Genomic DNA, 16,896 nt, shown 5'->3' on the forward strand with positions numbered 1-16,896 from the left:
TAATGTGTGATGTAATTAAATAATTAGAACATGTAAAGTAATATGGCAACTCGAGGAGCCAAAATCCGCCGCAACCAGCAATCTTTGAGATTTCAGTAAGTTGTTCTCATTACTGATACTGCCAAGCATTTAAATACAGGCTCTACTATAACTAAAAAGCAAACTCACTACTGCAGGACCCAACCTAGGCCACGTGACATAAGACTCAGTCACATTCAAGATACAAGCCCAACAACCATCATTAGAGATTATAAACATTTATTTATTTATTTTTTTTAGGGGCTCATATTACGTTGTGAAGGGGTATGTTTTGATTTGGAATGCTTTCCAATTAGATTTTGTGACATCTAGTAAGATTGTGTTACATAGTTGGTAATTTTGTATTATCTAGAAGATAAATTTTTTTTTTGTTAGTAATAGAAGGTAAATGCTTTTGAGTAATGCTACGTATAGTTTCCATTTGAAGATTGTAATATAGGTATAGATAATTTTATCTTTAAAAAATTTTAAAATTACTAAAATATTCATCTTAAAATGATTTTTTTCTTTTAATAAAGGGCTTGCATATACAGTCTCCAAGTAGAGACTGTAAATAGAATTTTCAATGCTTTTAAGGTCCATTGATATGTCTTTAATAAGAGAAACGATCTTCCAATTGGTTTTTAGGTAACTTCGCTTGCTGAGATATGGATCCTCATCCCTAACAGTTGAATAATATTAAAAATGAAAATGATTTGTTCAAGTTTAGGGTCTACAAATCTCATGCAAGCTCCTTAGAAAAAAATGAGATTGATTGAAAAATCTACTTTTGAAAGAGTTTCTCTCTTTTAAAGAAGTTACACGAAATCTAAACCCTCTAAACTTGTACATAGCATTATTGAAAACCACAAAACTATTTAGTGATGCTAGCTAATTCGTATTGTATACACACAATGATATTTGTTTTTGTAAATTTTGAACAAATTTTATAAAGTTATGGTTATAATGTAAATTATATGTTACATTAAATTTATAAAATTTTTATGAGTCTTTGTAAATCCAACATTTCTCTTGTTGTGGTATACTAAAGATATAATCATATCTCATAGAGCTTGATGATGTTATAGCATATAGCCCGATTTTTCAAATAAAAAATATGGATTCAAACCCCCACCCCCTTATCAAAAAAGAAAAAAAGAAATAAGGAAGATACAATCACATCAATATCTGTAATAAAATTAGAACAGATAATTTATATAATGTTTTTGTTGTGGTATGCAACCTCTGTTATGAATTTACAGTCAAACACTGGCTATATATTATCAATCTGATGCCCGATCGAATAACCAAAAACCCAGAGCTAATTTTGTTTCACACGTTAACCATTTAGCTTGCTTTAAACTACAAAATCCAAACCAATTGTAGTAAAACACGCAGTATATATATGAGTCTTAAGTTAATTGCGTGTATATATATTGTTGATTTTTGACGAAGGCCGAAAAGCACCAAAGCCATGCATCATTGCCCAACTTTCAAAGACAGTAAAGGGTCACATTCAAACTCTTGCGCAAAGATGGCATTCGAAAATTTTGTAAACAAGTTGGCCCAAGAATGAAATAAAACTTGGTAGACCCACGACCACACAGCCTAGTGCATTATTATTCTTCTTCTTCTTCTTTTTTTTTTTTTTCTTTTTGGTATCCGACAAATCTTCTACTGTAATTTGAATATATAAGCTTCGGTTTCGTTTATTTACATAAGAATAAAAATTAAAAATTAAATAAAATATTATTAAAATATAATTTTTATTTTAAAATTTAAAAAAATTATAATAATTATATGAAATATTTTATCTACCAAACTAAACAAGCCCGAAATCTCAAACAAAAAGCTATCTGAGATACTGTATTTTTTTTATTATTATAATAACAACAAAACGATAAATTTTTGTTGTTGGAAAAGAAAAAAGGAGATATATGATAACAATAATAATAATACGCCACAAGTTGTCTTAAAAAGAATTAAATTAAAATAAATATCCTATTGGGTATTACAAGGCCACAGTTGCCTGAAGATGTGTCTATGAGGCAGCACACCGCTGTACGTTGATATTTCATAGAATACAAGCCATAGTTATAGCCATAACCACAGAGATAAAAGAGAGAGAGAAAGGACGGGAGAGAAAGGAAAAGGAGAGAAAAGAAAAGACAACAAACACACACACACAAACCCAACCCAAAGGCCACCGCCATCATCATCACCATTTTAACATCACCACTTTCGTTTTACTTGAATACACATTTCCTTTCTCTATTATCGCATAACACCACTATCTACCGAAACCTCCACCTTATATTTTTCTCGTTTCAACAAAAGTTCCAGCTTCTGCTAAATATGTGCGTGCGTTTTCACTGACAAACAAAAACAAGATCCCAACGCGATCGATCGGCTTCTGTTGACTCGTGTCCGGTGCGTTCCCTTGGTTCCGATCGTTCTGGTTTTGCTCTTTCTTGGGATCGATCTGTGTCTGCTCTTTTCTCTTTCCTTTTTCGGTTTTGATTTTATTGTCCGTTGCACTGCCCAGCTTGCTTCGATGATCCGTTTGAATACGTTAAAATCTGTGAATTTTCCACGGATTGAATGATCGGATTTGGTTTGAAATGTGTATCTTTTTTTCCGCTTTAGTTTTTTTCGAATTGTATGAGCGCCATCGATCAAAATTTGTTTTTGATTTATTTTGTTGACGTAGTTTACTCTCCATATTCATCTGTCATATAAAAAAAGAAAAAACTGGTCTAATGTGCTAATGTAGATGTCCAAGTTCGAATAGATTTGTTCGTATATGAATTTGGGTGCATTTGCTTTATCATTGTTTGGTTATCAGGAAAATTGAAATTTGGGATAATTATTGCCGAAAAAAGTATATCTCTTCTGTATCTTTTTCTTTTCCAGTACGGTACTCTGTCACTCTGATCGTTTACGCGGCAGCCACCTAGCCAACTCTTTTGTTCCTTTTTTTGTTTTGCGTCTTCTAATATTTTTTGTATACATCGTCATTGTTGCCACATAATCTTTTAGATCATTGTATTTTTCTTCAAATGCGAAGTTATTTTACTGAAAAGGGACTAAAGAATGATTTTTTGTTCTTGACAAGGATTTTCTTGTATAAGCTTGCTTAACCCTGGTTGTGTCACGTGTTTTTTATATTTTAATTTCGAAATTGGGCTGCAGAAGATGCAATGAAGTTGCGGGCTACGCCCCTAAATTTTTCCAACTTAGTCTCGTAGCCCCAAAATTTTCCAATCTAGTCCACCTGATTTAAAAAGGAAAGAATCTGAAGGGATTTCTGATTTAGGTGAATCGACTGGAAGTGATTTGCATGGGGTGATGATGCCAGAGTTAAGAAGCGGAGCCCGAAGATCAAAGCGTGTTGATGATCTTTACCCTACCCCACAACCAATCGATCAAGGAGACAATTGGTTACAGCCTGCTCAAAACAGAACCAGAAGGAGAGGTGGTGGTGGAAGAGGGAGAGGTGGTGGTAATGCAACAGCTCTAGCAAAAGGGCCTTCACAGGCAGTACCAACCAGGCCAACTGCAGCAGGTAGAGGCCGCGGCATTAGATTGATAGATTTAGATCCAGAACCCTGTGAGGTTCTTCCTGAAGCTGTTGCTTTAGGAGCCGCAGAACCCCTCTATAATCAAGTGGAGGTAGTGGCAGATATAGGTATTGGAATGGAGGGTGGGAGTGCTGACAAAGTGAATGGGGTTGAAGAGGAAGCAAGCGCAACTCCTGTTCCTGAGAAGGTACGTCCTGCTTACTCAGTTGCTCTTTTTGGTGTCATTGTTATCTTTTAAAACTCTGTATCTGGAAAATATGTACGCAGAAATGTGGTTGCTGTTTATAGCAATAGAGCTACTGTGAGTACTTTGATTCTGTTATACTCTCTTCAGATGACTGTTATTGTCGGGATAATATGTGTCTCTTTCCATCATTCTTGCTCCACTCGTCATATTGACATGGAATGGGCTGTTTGATACTAATGAGAAGATGTCAGTGCTTTTAGGTGTTTCTTTTGTATACATCCTGTATACATGGGCTTCACCTATTGCATTCAGTGAATAATATTTTTACTTATCAAAAAAGAAGAAGAAGAAGAAGATGTCAGTGCTTTTATTTCAAAATAAATTTGACATTTGTTGTGCCATATCATTCTAGGGTAAACTTGCTAAGCTTAGATAGCATTACCTTTTATTGTGATAGTTACCAATTAGTAAATTTCTTATTGTCTAGTTGTTCACTCAAAAGGAGTCTCTCTATTAAGATGGTGGTTCTGCTGTTACATGCAGGTAAAAGTAGGTAATTCCCCTGTATATAAGATAGAAAAGAAGCTGGGTAAGGGCGGCTTTGGCCAAGTCTATGTTGGCCGAAGGGTAAGTGGTGGAACTGATGCTGATGCAATTGAGGTATGACTTCATACTTCTATGTTGGCCAAGTCTATGCCAATGCTGATGCCATTGCTGTACAAGGATTTTAGATAATGAATTGCATGAGATGTGATGGCTTAAGAATACTTTTTTCCCAGGTCGCATTGAAGTTTGAGCACCGAAGTAGTAAAGGTTGCAATTATGGCCCTCCTTATGAATGGCAGGTGTATAGGTAAGTTGTATATCTGTACTGTCTGGATTGGTTTAGCAAGGCCATATTTGTCAATCGCTAAATGTGCCATATTGATTATCTGACCTATTTGCTTTCCTGTTTACTTTGGGATGTTATCAAGTACTCTAAATGGATGTTATGGAATTCCTTGGGTCCATTACAAGGGTCGCCAAGGAGAGTTTTACATTCTGGTGAGATTTGATCTGGACTCTCATGATTAGGATTTCCAAACTTGGTGTCTGATGGATATTACTATTTGTCAGGTCATGGACATACTTGGGCCTAGTCTCTGGGATGTTTGGAATTCTCTTGGCCAATCGTGAGATATAGATTCTCTCTCTTACCTACAAACGAGTTCACTATGCCCAGTATTGTATAAAATATATTTATTTTTATGAAAAGAAATTGCCTTTTTGATCCATTAGTATCTGCAACAGGATGTCACCAAATATGGTTGCTTGCATCGCTGTGGAGGCAATATCTATTCTTGAGAAGCTTCACTTGAAGGGGTTAGTCCTGTTATTCCTTTCTTGCTCACTTTTATTATCCCCCCCCCCCCCCTCTCTCTCTCTCTCTCTCTAGTGTCCCCCTGTTTGTCAGAGTTTTAACTAATTTGCAATTATAAATATACTTTCTTTCCTATCCTTGAACAAGGTTTGTGCATGGAGATGTGAAGCCAGAGAACTTCTTACTTGGTCAACCTGGAACGCAGGATGAGAAGAAGCTGTATCTTATAGATCTTGGTTTGGGTACGCTAGCCTTTTTGAAGTCTTTCGTTCCTTGTGTAAAGGGTCTAGCTTTGGGGCATTCCACGGTGTCATGTGGTGGGGTGTCTGTGTGTGGGCATTTCCCCCCCTTTTACCATGATTTTCAAGTTATTTGGAGTAATGATCTTCACCTTATGTTTGTTTCACCCATAAAGAAAAAAAGAAATAATTTTTTTCTGTTTGTTTTTCAATGGGAGGGAAAAGAAAAAGTGAGGAAAGTCTGTCAATATTTTCCTATTGGCCTATCAAAAAAAAAATTCCTATTGAGCCCACCAAAATTTCTCACATTTTGAGAGAAAGTTAGGTATAAGTAAGAACATAATTAAAATATTTCTTTTTCTTCTCCTTATCTTCTCTTCACTTTATCATAATTACCAAATAATGGAATGTCAGCCAAGCAAAATGCTAATATCTATTAATGCTGCCATTAACACCCTTCTGTTTCAGCATCCAGATGGAAAGATGCATCATCTGGTCAACACGTTGGATATGATCAAAGGCCTGACATATTCAGGTTTGTAGTTTGTGTAATATTCACCATTATATGCCCAATTTATGTATTGAATTTATACCTCTTCTGGCAGGGGAACTATAAGGTATGCAAGTGTACATGCCCATTTAGGTCGGACGGGAAGTCGAAGGGATGATCTTGAGTCATTAGCTTACACGTTGATATTTCTCATAAAGGGAAGGTTACCTTGGCAGGGATATCAGGTAAGTTTTGTGGTGTTTCTTGGACACATTCATCTTGAGGCTTTGTTTAATCTGATATATTTCTTTTTCTTCATCTGTTTGTTTTTAAATTTTACAGGGAGATAACAAGAGTTTTCTTGTTTGTAAGAAAAAGATGGCGACTTCTCCAGAGTTAATGTGTTGCTATTGTCCAGCCCCTTTCAAGCAGTTCCTTGAAGCTGTTACCGAAATGAAATTTGACGAGGAGCCAAATTATATGAAGCTGATATCTTTTTTTGAAAGCCTGATTGAACCCTGCACGCAATTAAGACCAATTAGAATTGATGGAGCTCTTAAGGTTACCGTGCTCTCTCTCTCTCTCTCTCTCTCTCTCTCTCTCTCTCTCTCTCTCTCTCTCTCTACATACATATATATGTAAACACGCATTTTATATATACATACAGGCATGCAAATATATATATATTTTGTGTGTATATATATATATGCATAGAAATATGTTTGTGTATCTATGTTGAGTTGGATTTTATATTTGGCTCTCTTGCCCACATTTGTCGTCTTTTGCATAATTAGGTTGGGCAAAAGCGGGGGAGATTGCTTATAAATTTGGAAGAAGATGAGCAACCAAAGAAAAAATTGCGATTAGGTAGTCCTGCTACCCAATGGATTTCAGTGTATAATGCACGTCGTCCCATGAAGCAAAGGTAAATTTACCTACTTATTTAATTTGGCATGTTCTGGTTTATGGCCTACTTTGCTCATATAATTGTTTCTCTATAACATATTGCTCTATCTCTGTCCTATTTTGAAATTCCTGCATCATGGTAATATACGTGGTCACTTTGATTTCTTAATTACCTTTTTATCATTCCAGATTCCCCCATATGTCATTGTATTGTATCTTTTCTGTCTATAGATATATTTTTTCAAATTGTAACTATTTCTAGTTCCTAAATAGGTGTATTCACATGTATGCTTCCAGTGTACCTGGGCTATGCCTATCTTTATATCAATAAAATATCTTATTACTTATCAAAAATATAGATATATATGTTATTTTTTCAAATAGTTTATCAGGTTAAAGTTTCCCAATTTGAACTTGACCAAATATACCTGAAAAACAAACTTCTGGCTTTAATATCTCAAATTGAGTATATGACTGCGGTTTGATATTCATACCTGCATAAACTTTTGTTACTGGAGTTTGTTGCTTGCTATTGAAATCTAATTGTTCTGGTACTTCATGAAGTAAAAGTTAAGGTTGCGGCAAAAGTTGTGAAACAACTAATGATGTGTTAAATTTTATTCATATTGTTTCTTAGGAAGACCTCCATCTTAATTCTCTTTCCCCCTTAGTTAATTTCTTATCAAACATGTCTGTACGTGAATACATGTATGTATGGATGTGCTTGTCTGGAAATTGAATACAGTAGGATGTGCAATTTTGTCATTAATAGATATATGCATGCTTGTTTGGAGATTGAATGCAATAGGATGACCACTTTTGTCCTGGAAAGTGCAACTTTTCCACATTTGAAATTAGCAAAATGTTTCCTGGCACCAATTAAAAAATTTATTGGACTGCAGATATCACTACAATGTAGCAGATTCCAGGCTGCGTCAGCATATAGACAAGGGTAATGAAGATGGATTGCATATCAGCTGTGTGGCTTCCGCAGCAAATCTCTGGGCCCTAATAATGGATGCTGGAACGGGTTTCACTGCCCAGGTTTATGAATTGTCAGCAGTATTCCTGCATAAGGTTGTAATCCAAAAAATATCGGTTGCTATTATCTTTTGTGAGTGATTATAAATGAGTAGCTATATTGACTATCTCAATTACTCTCTCTGGATTCTCATCAGGACTGGATTATGGAACAATGGGAAAAGAATTTCTATATCAGCTCAATAGCTGGTGCAGCCAATGGGAGTTCCTTGGTTGTTATGTCCAAAGGTTGGCAACTATCTATGCTATCATCAAACCATATACCGTGTGTTTGTGTGTGCAATTTTCCTCCATATATTTCATTCCTAAAGTGTATCACTAGTCAGACCAAACCGTATAAAATGGTTTTTGGCGTGTTGTCTTTGGTTGGTACTATGTCTCAATTTTCATTTCTTCTTTTCACTATGGCCTTATTTGGATTCAGAAACCATTTCATCTCATCTAATCATTATAACTTTCCCAAAATCCCACACAAAATACAATAAATAATTCAATTTTTTCAAATTTCAAAACAAAAATAATATTATAGCAAGATTTTATTTAATTTTTAATTTTTATCTCGTCTCATCTTATCTCAACTCACTATCCAAACCTCTCCTATATCTTTTTACGAGCATTGGCCTTTTGGCATGCTTATTTAATCTTCTTTCTTGATGGGCATTAAATGTTATACCTTTAGGCATTCTTAGTTTTATCACAATCTTAGGAATGTTACCTTGTCGAAATTTATGTTTAAATGGGTGTCTGAGACACGACACTACAAAAGGCGCCTCTCATTGTTCCATGGAGTAAGAATATCTATATCATTGCTTCTAATGTATTAAATATCTATTATGATGCCTATCTCCACTGGTGGAAGATGCCAGTTCAGATATGAAGCAGGATTTTTTGGGCCTATCAATTACTGATCCCTGCCTAAAATTGACTTGATCAAGGGAACCCAAACTTGTTTTATGTAGTATTTGTCTCCTTAAATATCCAATTCCCTAGGCAGGCCTTTTGTTGTCTGAGCTTTTTTATATCTTGTAGGAACTCCTTACACTCAGCAATCTTACAAAGTGAGTGAATCTTTCCCGTTCAAGTGGATAAATAAGAAGTGGAAAGAAGGTTTCCATGTTACATCCATGACAACTGCTGGCTGCCGTTGGGGTGTTGTAATGTCCCGGAATGCTGGATTCTCAGATCAGGTAAGACTTCAAATTCGAATTAACATCATACCAATGACTTTTTGAGCCTTGATGAATGTTCAACAGTTGAGGCTTCTTTTGAGTTGAGCTGATTCTCTCTCTCTCTCTCTCTCTCTCTCTCTCTCTCTCTCTCTCTCTCTCTCTCTCTCTCTCTCTCTCTCATTGGTACAAGGTTGTGGAGCTTGATTTTTTGTATCCAAGTGAAGGAATTCATCGGCGATGGGAAAGTGGTTACAGGATAACGTCTATGGCTGCAACTGCTGATCAAGCAGCCTTTATCCTGAGCATACCAAAACGTAAATTGATAGATGAAACTCAAGAAACTCTGCGTACCTCTGCCTTCCCAAGTGCCCATGTAAAGGTAGGTGCGATGAGTTGGGTGCTGAGCGTGTTCTATTGTAAAGGGAGATGTGTGTGTTCAACTAACTATAAAATTATCGCTGCTCATTGTTGACTTAGCCTTGCTTGTGGGAATTGATGGTTTAGATAATCTGGCCTCGGTAATATTGAGTTACTTCCACGTGGAAGGTCCTGCTTAAGGAATAAACGTAGAGAAATACAAAAGTAGATATGAAAAGAGGAGCTTATTTTCTTGAGCGTAGTTAATTGATTTCCAGGTGGTTCCAGGGAACATATTTTTCTCATTTTTTGTGTGGTTCATTGTTCCTTTAGTATCTGTTACTAGACTGTTTGCTTTCTTTCTTCGTTTCCTTTTTTTGGGTTATGCGAAAATGATTGCTCACATGTGTATATGTATACTTTTTTGCAGGAAAAGTGGTCGAAAAATCTATACATTGCTTCGATATGTTATGGAAGGACTGTTTGCTGATCCGTGGCGAGTGTATATTTTGGGGAAATCACCCCACCCTCCCAAGCAGATGTGAGTCAAGCTTTGCAGTCTTGATTTTGGGATTGGGTGGGTTACAGGTTACATAAAATCGAGGCTTCTCAGCGATGAATGTGAAAAAAAAAAAAAAAAAAAATTGAAAAGGTAAAAGAAAGAATAGAAAATGCGAGTTGGAAAGCAAATGTAGCCTTTGACCAACCTAAGGTAGTGAGAGGGATAACGGTTTGTTGAAAACATATACGCGATGGTAAACCTGGCAATTGCAGCCAGAGTGGTGTTTCATGACGGCCGATATGCGTTTAAATTATTTTCTTTTCTTTTCTTTTTTTAATTTAATTTAATTTTAAATCGAATCGATTGGCCATGTTTCTGCTTCACAGCGGCCTGAGATTGCCGTGAGAGTGGAAAATATATCAAAAAGTAGAAGAGCTACTAAATGAGAAAAACAAAAAAAGAGAATCGCCAACCAAGGAGTAAAGAGAAACCCACATCTCCAAAATGGAGATCATGGGATCGACCACCCTCTCCTAATGTGTATATGTATGTATGTATGTATATATCTATATCTATTTTCAATTACCATTTGTGACACACCGGCCCGGCGTGGCAGACTAAAACCAAGCAAGAGAAACCACCGTTTCGAAAGTAAAACTGAAGTCATCGATTTTGAGACCTTTGCAGTTTGTTTGCTTTCTCTCTAAGGTTGTGTTCGGTAAGTTAGTTTTAAACTACTTCAATAATATTTACTATTATTGACAAATAGTTTATCGTTATTCATAAATTATTCATTACTATTTACATATAATTTGAGATCACTCAGCATCCAAACGTATTAATTTTCTCTGTTAAGCTCCATTCCCACACTAGCCGGAAGCTTCACAAGCAAGGGAGATTCATCTCGTCCAGCCATTTTAGCCCACACTCGCTGGCACCACAAGGCCTCATCAAAGCTCATTAAACAACTCTCTCTCTATCAACATTGTAAATCTTCGCTGTAGAATTAGAACTCTGACAGTGGAGCAATATTTATTTTTATCAATCCCTCTCACAGTAAATGAAATGAGCAAGGAACTATGATGGTTAACGTAAAAGGAATCAATCAATCATCCGAAACGTTTCTTTTCTGTTGGTCGCACGGCATGCATTTGTGAGATGATGACGATATTACATAAGGAGTTACGAACAAAGCCACCAAGGGAGTTTGGAGCCATTTATTGTTGGGTTCCAGACTTGCAGCAAATCCAAAACTCTCCAGCATGCAGTGGTTTGATAATATTGTTTTGTCATTTTACTTCAAGCTCTTTTTCATTTAAGCTGTATTTGGATGTTGAGTTAGAGTTGATATAAATTCTTTATGAATAATAGTGAGTTAAGTAGGTGGAGTGAGTTATGTGGGGTCTATAAAAACGAGTTTAGATTTACTTGGATATTAAGATAAGTTTAGTACTATTTTATGGAAAATTAAAAAAAAGATTGTGAGTCTCACGTATAAAGATGTATTGAGTTGAAAAAACTTGTGTGTCTCACGTGTAAGGAGGTGAGATGATGGGTTCAAAGGATTCAAATTCCGTGGGTTCATATAAGGTTTTAAGCTAAAAAGAGTTTAGTAATTTGAGAGTTGAGTGTTTAGATGTTAGATTCAGTTTAAAATTAGACTGAATTGAGTTGATCTAATCAAATAGAGCCTTATAGATGTGGCTCGGTGGGATTAGCTGAGTGTGGGAGTTGACCTTGAATAGAGAGGAAGCAAGGTTTAGGCCTCAAAACGGCGGGTTTCTAGTTTAGGTTTGAGTTAGTTATGCAGATGAGATGAGAAATATGTAAATAATAGTAAAAAAATTTGAGTTCATATTTTTACGGGATTTTAGAAAATAAAAGATTAAAAGTTGAATAAAAAATTAAGAAAACAATAATCCCACTGAGAGGTATTCTCTTGTTGATTTCTATCTATTCTGAATTTTTGTTTTTGTTTTAAATATTCAAGGGGATTAAAAAAATATATTAAAAAACAAAAATAAAATATATAAATAAATATTTTATATTCACCATTTTACATAAAATATGTTCATTTTAAAACAAAAGTTGTATAGTTGTAAAAAAAACTTGTACATATATCATTACTCTTTGCCAAATAGAACCATTCTAATTGCAAATTTGTAATATTAATTAAACTAGGAAAAGTTTCATAAGGAGGAAAAAAAAAGGATACCATTCGAATCTAAATGTAGTTTGTTATTCATGATTCAATTGGCTAAGGTTTGGTTTGGTTTGATAGATAAAATGAAATCTTATATAATTATTAAGACTTTTCAAAATTCTAACACAAAATATAATAAATAATTCAATTTTTTTAAATATCAAAATAAAAATTATATTTTAATATATTTCATTTAATTTTTAACTTTTATCTCGTTACATATTATAATTAGGCTGTTCTAAAACAATTGATTTAAATTTTGTCCTTACAATGACAAGCTCTTCTTTGAACAAAGAGAGAGTGAAGAGGAACAACTAGGTCGATATGGAAGCTGATGTGGCATACCATGCAACATGCTACCTGTAATAACTTATTAATCAAGAAAAAAAAACTTACAATTAATATAAATAACCAAACGTATTTTAAAAATGCAAGAGAAATTAAATTTATAAATAAAATAAAATAACCTGAAATATGTGAAAGCAATCATAAAAATATAAACAAAAAAAAAATCCAAAAATAGTTAAATTAAAACAAAAATAATATGATACGGAGTTAAAAATTCAATTAAAAATATTATTTATCATTTAATTTAATCCTCTATTCTAGTTGTATTTATGGTGAGGTTGGGGGCAATTCAGTCATTTTGAAGCATACAAAACCCTAAACCCTAAAGCCACCCATGATATCTATAAGTTGGCACTCACCCTTTACCTCGTCTTTCCAAATCTCTGCTAAATCCGTAAACAATGCGACCCCCAAGAGGCGGCGGACGCGGTGGGGGTTTTAGGGGAGGCCGAGACGGTGGACGCGGAAGCAGTGGCAGAGGGAGAGGAGGTGGTGGCCGTTTTGGTGGTCGCGGCGGTGGCTTTCGCGACGAGGGCCCACCGGACCAAGTTGTTGGTCTGTTTCTTTTTTTCCTCTCTGTTTACTTACTGAGAAAACAATGCAAAGTATTGTAAAACCCATAAAAGAATCGTGTTCTTTTTTATTTTTATTTTTTAAAAATTTGTACGTATAGTTTATACTCTTATTTGCAATACCTTATTTCTGAGACATCTTTGCAGAAAAGAAAATCACTTTCGTTTGCTTATCTTATCGATCCTTTTCTATATTAGCTTATTGTTCAACTTGGGTTTTCTGAGCAGGATCTTTTGACAAGGGAAGTTTTTGCCTTGCACGATCGATTTGGGTTCCTTACTTTTAGAAACTTAAGCAATGGAAACAAGGCCATTCATTTTGGTCCTCAAATTACGATGAAATTTTAGATTTTTAAAATTTGATTTATGTTTATTCTCACAATTTCATCAGTTATGTTGTAGTAATGTATGCCCGGGTGTCTGCAGAGGTTTCAACGTTCCTTCATGCATGTGAGGGTGATGCAGTCACAAGGCTCACAAACGAGAAGATCCCCTTTTTCAACGCCCCAATATACCTGCAGAACAAGACCCAGATAGGGAAAGTTGATGAAATATTCGGCCCCATCAATGAATCTGTGAATTCTCTTGCCTGTCATTGTGTTTCTGATTGCTTGTGATTTATGCATTTCGCGTTTAGTTTTGACGCTTCTGGACTTTCATGCAGTATTTTTCAATTAAAATGATGGAAGGAATTGTTGCAACTTCGTATTCGACTGGGGATAGATTCTACATTGACCCTGCAAAGCTTCTGCCTCTTGCAAGATTTCTGCCACAGCCGAAGTATATTCTTCTCCTAGCCCATATATTGTTGAAAATGGTGCATTTTATGCTTTGGATTTTTAGCTGATTCCAAAATTTTCCTTGGCTGCAAGAAATGTACTACATATTTTCCTGTACGCTTGTTTCCTCAATGCTCATTGAATATGGCATATGTATGTGTCCATTTTAATGCGCGAATGAAGGATATCGGAGGTTACAGCATAGATCTCTATGTATGTGTCCATTTTAATGCGCGTAAGTAGGATATTGGAGGTTACAGCATAGATCTCTATGTATACCAAAGTTCTATAGTGAGAGAGTGGGTCTGAAAGTAGCAGCAGGTGAAGGCATTGCAATTTTAAACCAGACTGTTGTGCCAAGTGCCTGTGAAAGAGGGGATATAGGGCAATTTTTCATTACACGTGAAAGATGGAAACTGCCTGTTATGGGTTCAGAGGCATGCTAGTGATAGATTCTAGTGTCCAGGTTTGAATGGCCAAACAGGGTAGACACCCAGGCTGCCAGGAATTAAGCATCTGGATGTGCTGGCATGGAGCACTATGTGAAGAAATGTGCAAAGTTATATCTTGCCTAGTGTTATGCACTTTAGTTTTTTGAGGAATATTAGATATAGTCATGGGTTGTGCAAGCGCCACACACTCCTTTTGAAAAAGAGGGGGGTCCACCATTAAAAATTATTTTTTTTGAGTTCCATATTTACTCACTTTTTTAAAAAGAAGTGTGCGACGCTTGGATAATCCATGATTGTATCTTGCATTCTTCAAAAAACTAAAATGCATAACCTTCGGCAAGATATAACATGATGCCTCCACATTTTCGAAGCCAAGGTTACACTTTGTGTGCATGGTATGAAAGGGAAAAAACCATGATGAATTGATATCTTATTAGAGAAAACACTGGCTTGTGTCATGCTTCTCAACATGAAAAGCATACTCACAAGTAGTCCGCTAGACTGTAACAATAATTGATATAACTAATCAAGGATAAAATTATAAATGGTTTATTTCTTACTTATTTTTAGTTAAACAGCCCAAGTATGCGGACCAATATATTTTCTTATAAAAATAAATAAATAAATAAAAGGTGCCTTTTATTTTTACTCTGCTGTTTTCATGTTGCACTTTTAGTTTTAGGTGCTTCTAATAATAACCGACTGTATGTCTTAGCTGCTATCTCAAGTGTCATTTTCCCTCATGTTCTCTATACTGTGGGCGTCGAAAGAGTTGATTGTGTTCAGTTGTCAATAATAACATGGTTATTCATTCTTAATTTGCTTTTATTTTGTCTTTTGGAGACTTGACTCTTAATGCCGTCTTTATTTTAGATGTTGATCCATTTGCTTAATTACCACTGTGATATCTCCCCAAATGCTGGTGGAAGAGTTATACTGTATCTTATTAATGTATACTAAGTCATGCCTTGAAACATACTTGAAAAACTCTTCATGGTTAATTGGAGACTTTTGTTATCGATGTGCCTGCCTGTCTGATCTAACTGCAATGGTGGATTGTCGTTGTAGGGGACAGCCACAAGCTGCAACTAGAGGTGGTCGTGGTGGATTCAGAGGTGGTGGTAGAGGTGGAAGCCGTGGGGGTGGTGGCTTTCGTGGAAGGGGTGGTCCAAGGGGTGGCAGAGGTGGCCCTCCTAGAGGTGGTGGCCGAGGTGGTGGCTTCAGAGGCAGAGGAAGATCATAAAACAGCCTGTAATATTATTAATGGACTCAAGAATCAGAATTTGAACACGTTTGGATATTGGCTTTCGGATGTTTTTGGAGTATTTTTAATCTTTTTCTAGTTGCAATAGCCTAGAATCCATTTAGTTCGAGAATGTTACAATTGTGATTTGGTTAGGGTCCTTCTAGAAGGTTATCCATGATTACTGATCCAGGGTTGGCATGTATGCAATGCGGTCCATTAGCGGGCTGAATATCTTCAGTGTTGCTATGGGACGCATAATGCAAGATACACTCTTAGAGTGTGTAATTTTTACATACTTCATTTGAAAAAAAGTGGAATCTATTATTAAAAAATGATTTTGTCATGTGGGTATTAGATTTAACTACTTTTTAAAAAAAGTCTGTGGACTTGCATATTCAAGAATTGCCAATATCATTTATTGTGTTGTAAAATAACATTGTAAAATTGTATGACCACCTTGAGCTAGAAGTCAAATGCACAGTGCATAGTGCCAGCATAGTACTGCATAGTAACTGGCATAGTAAATGGCCGACATCGCACAGTGTGCATAGTGCTAGCATAGTACTGCATAGTAACTAGCATAGTAAATGGCCGACATCGCACAGTGCGCATAGTGTCAGCATAGTACTGCATAGTAACTGGCATAGTAAATGGCCGACATCGCACAGTGCATAGTGCCAACATAGTACTGCATAGTAATTGGCATAGTACATATGCATAGTACTGCATAGTAACTGGCATAGTTCCCTTTGTACGCCTATATATATTGTTGAATTTTTTAAGAAATTCATAAGTTTCATAACTTCTCTTGAGTTCTATCTCTCTCTCTCTCTCATTTCGATAGTTTTATAACACGTTATCAGCACGAAAGTTCTGACAATCTTGAAGCTAATAGTCCTCTACTTCAAGTAAGTTTTTCAATATATTTTTATATTCTTGATTTATATATGTAAAAAATGTCAAATCTTACAAAATTAGAATTCGTTGCTCTTGACATTTCTGGAAAAAATTATTTATCTTGGATCCTTGATGCTGAGATCCATCTGGATGCGATGAACCTGGGAGATACAATTAAAGAAGGAAATCAAGGGTCCCTGCAGGACCGTGCTAAGGCAATGATTTTCCTTCGGCACCATCTTCATGAAGAATTAAAAACTGAGTATTTAACGGTGAAAGATCCACTTATTTTGTGGAATGATTTAAGGGAAAGATATGAACACCAGAAAACTGTAATCCTCCCAAAAGCTCGTCATGATTGGATGCACCTGAGGTTGCAAGACTTCAAAAGTGTTAGTGAGTATAACTCTGCACTCTTTAAAATTAGCTCGCTATTGAAATTATGTGGTGAAAAAGTCACTGATGATGACTTGTTAGAGAAGACATATACTACTTTTCATGCCTCGAATGTGCTCCTGCAGCAGCAATATCGAGAGCGAAAGTTCAAGA

General features: G+C 35.7%; 2 protein-coding genes across 2 annotated transcripts; both read left to right on the forward strand.

Moving 5' to 3' along the window:
• The first annotated feature begins 2,101 nt into the window (after positions 1-2,101).
• On the forward strand, positions 2,102-10,209 carry LOC122276414 (casein kinase 1-like protein HD16). The gene is made up of 17 exons (XM_043086102.1): positions 2,102-2,448; positions 3,335-3,786; positions 4,330-4,446; positions 4,566-4,639; positions 4,761-4,830; positions 4,903-4,958; positions 5,077-5,148; positions 5,294-5,388; positions 5,854-5,920; positions 5,991-6,120; positions 6,218-6,436; positions 6,670-6,800; positions 7,684-7,858; positions 7,960-8,050; positions 8,852-9,009; positions 9,182-9,370; positions 9,779-10,209. Exons 2-17 carry the CDS (start codon positions 3,367-3,369, stop codon positions 9,836-9,838), a joined length of 2,124 nt encoding a protein of 707 aa, XP_042942036.1. The 5' UTR covers positions 2,102-2,448; positions 3,335-3,366; the 3' UTR covers positions 9,839-10,209.
• A 2,535-nt stretch (positions 10,210-12,744) lies between these two features.
• Positions 12,745-15,571, forward strand: LOC122277741 (putative H/ACA ribonucleoprotein complex subunit 1-like protein 1). Its single transcript, XM_043087841.1, has 4 exons — positions 12,745-12,956; positions 13,400-13,548; positions 13,638-13,753; positions 15,273-15,571. The coding sequence occupies exons 1-4, from the start codon at positions 12,803-12,805 to the stop codon at positions 15,445-15,447; spliced, it is 594 nt and encodes a 197-aa protein (XP_042943775.1). The 5' UTR covers positions 12,745-12,802; the 3' UTR covers positions 15,448-15,571.
• The last annotated feature ends 1,325 nt before the right edge of the window (positions 15,572-16,896 follow it).

This window comes from Carya illinoinensis, chromosome 9, assembly GCF_018687715.1.
Source record: "Carya illinoinensis cultivar Pawnee chromosome 9, C.illinoinensisPawnee_v1, whole genome shotgun sequence".
Lineage (NCBI taxonomy): Eukaryota > Viridiplantae > Streptophyta > Magnoliopsida > Fagales > Juglandaceae > Carya > Carya illinoinensis.

Excerpts from the sequence above, each read along its gene's own strand:
- LOC122276414 (XM_043086102.1), top strand. The coding sequence starts at position 3,367 with ATGATGCCAGAGTTAAGAAGCGGAGCCCGAAGATCAAAGCGTGTTGAT. Across the intron at positions 4,959-5,076 it reads TGGAATTCTCTTGGCCAATC|GATGTCACCAAATATGGTTG; the intron begins GTGAGATATAGA and ends TATCTGCAACAG. Across the intron at positions 9,371-9,778 it reads TCCCAAGTGCCCATGTAAAG|GAAAAGTGGTCGAAAAATCT; the intron begins GTAGGTGCGATG and ends ACTTTTTTGCAG.
- LOC122277741 (XM_043087841.1), top strand. The coding sequence starts at position 12,803 with ATGCGACCCCCAAGAGGCGGCGGACGCGGTGGGGGTTTTAGGGGAGGC. Across the intron at positions 12,957-13,399 it reads CCCACCGGACCAAGTTGTTG|AGGTTTCAACGTTCCTTCAT; the intron begins GTCTGTTTCTTT and ends GGGTGTCTGCAG. Across the intron at positions 13,549-13,637 it reads TCGGCCCCATCAATGAATCT|TATTTTTCAATTAAAATGAT; the intron begins GTGAATTCTCTT and ends ACTTTCATGCAG.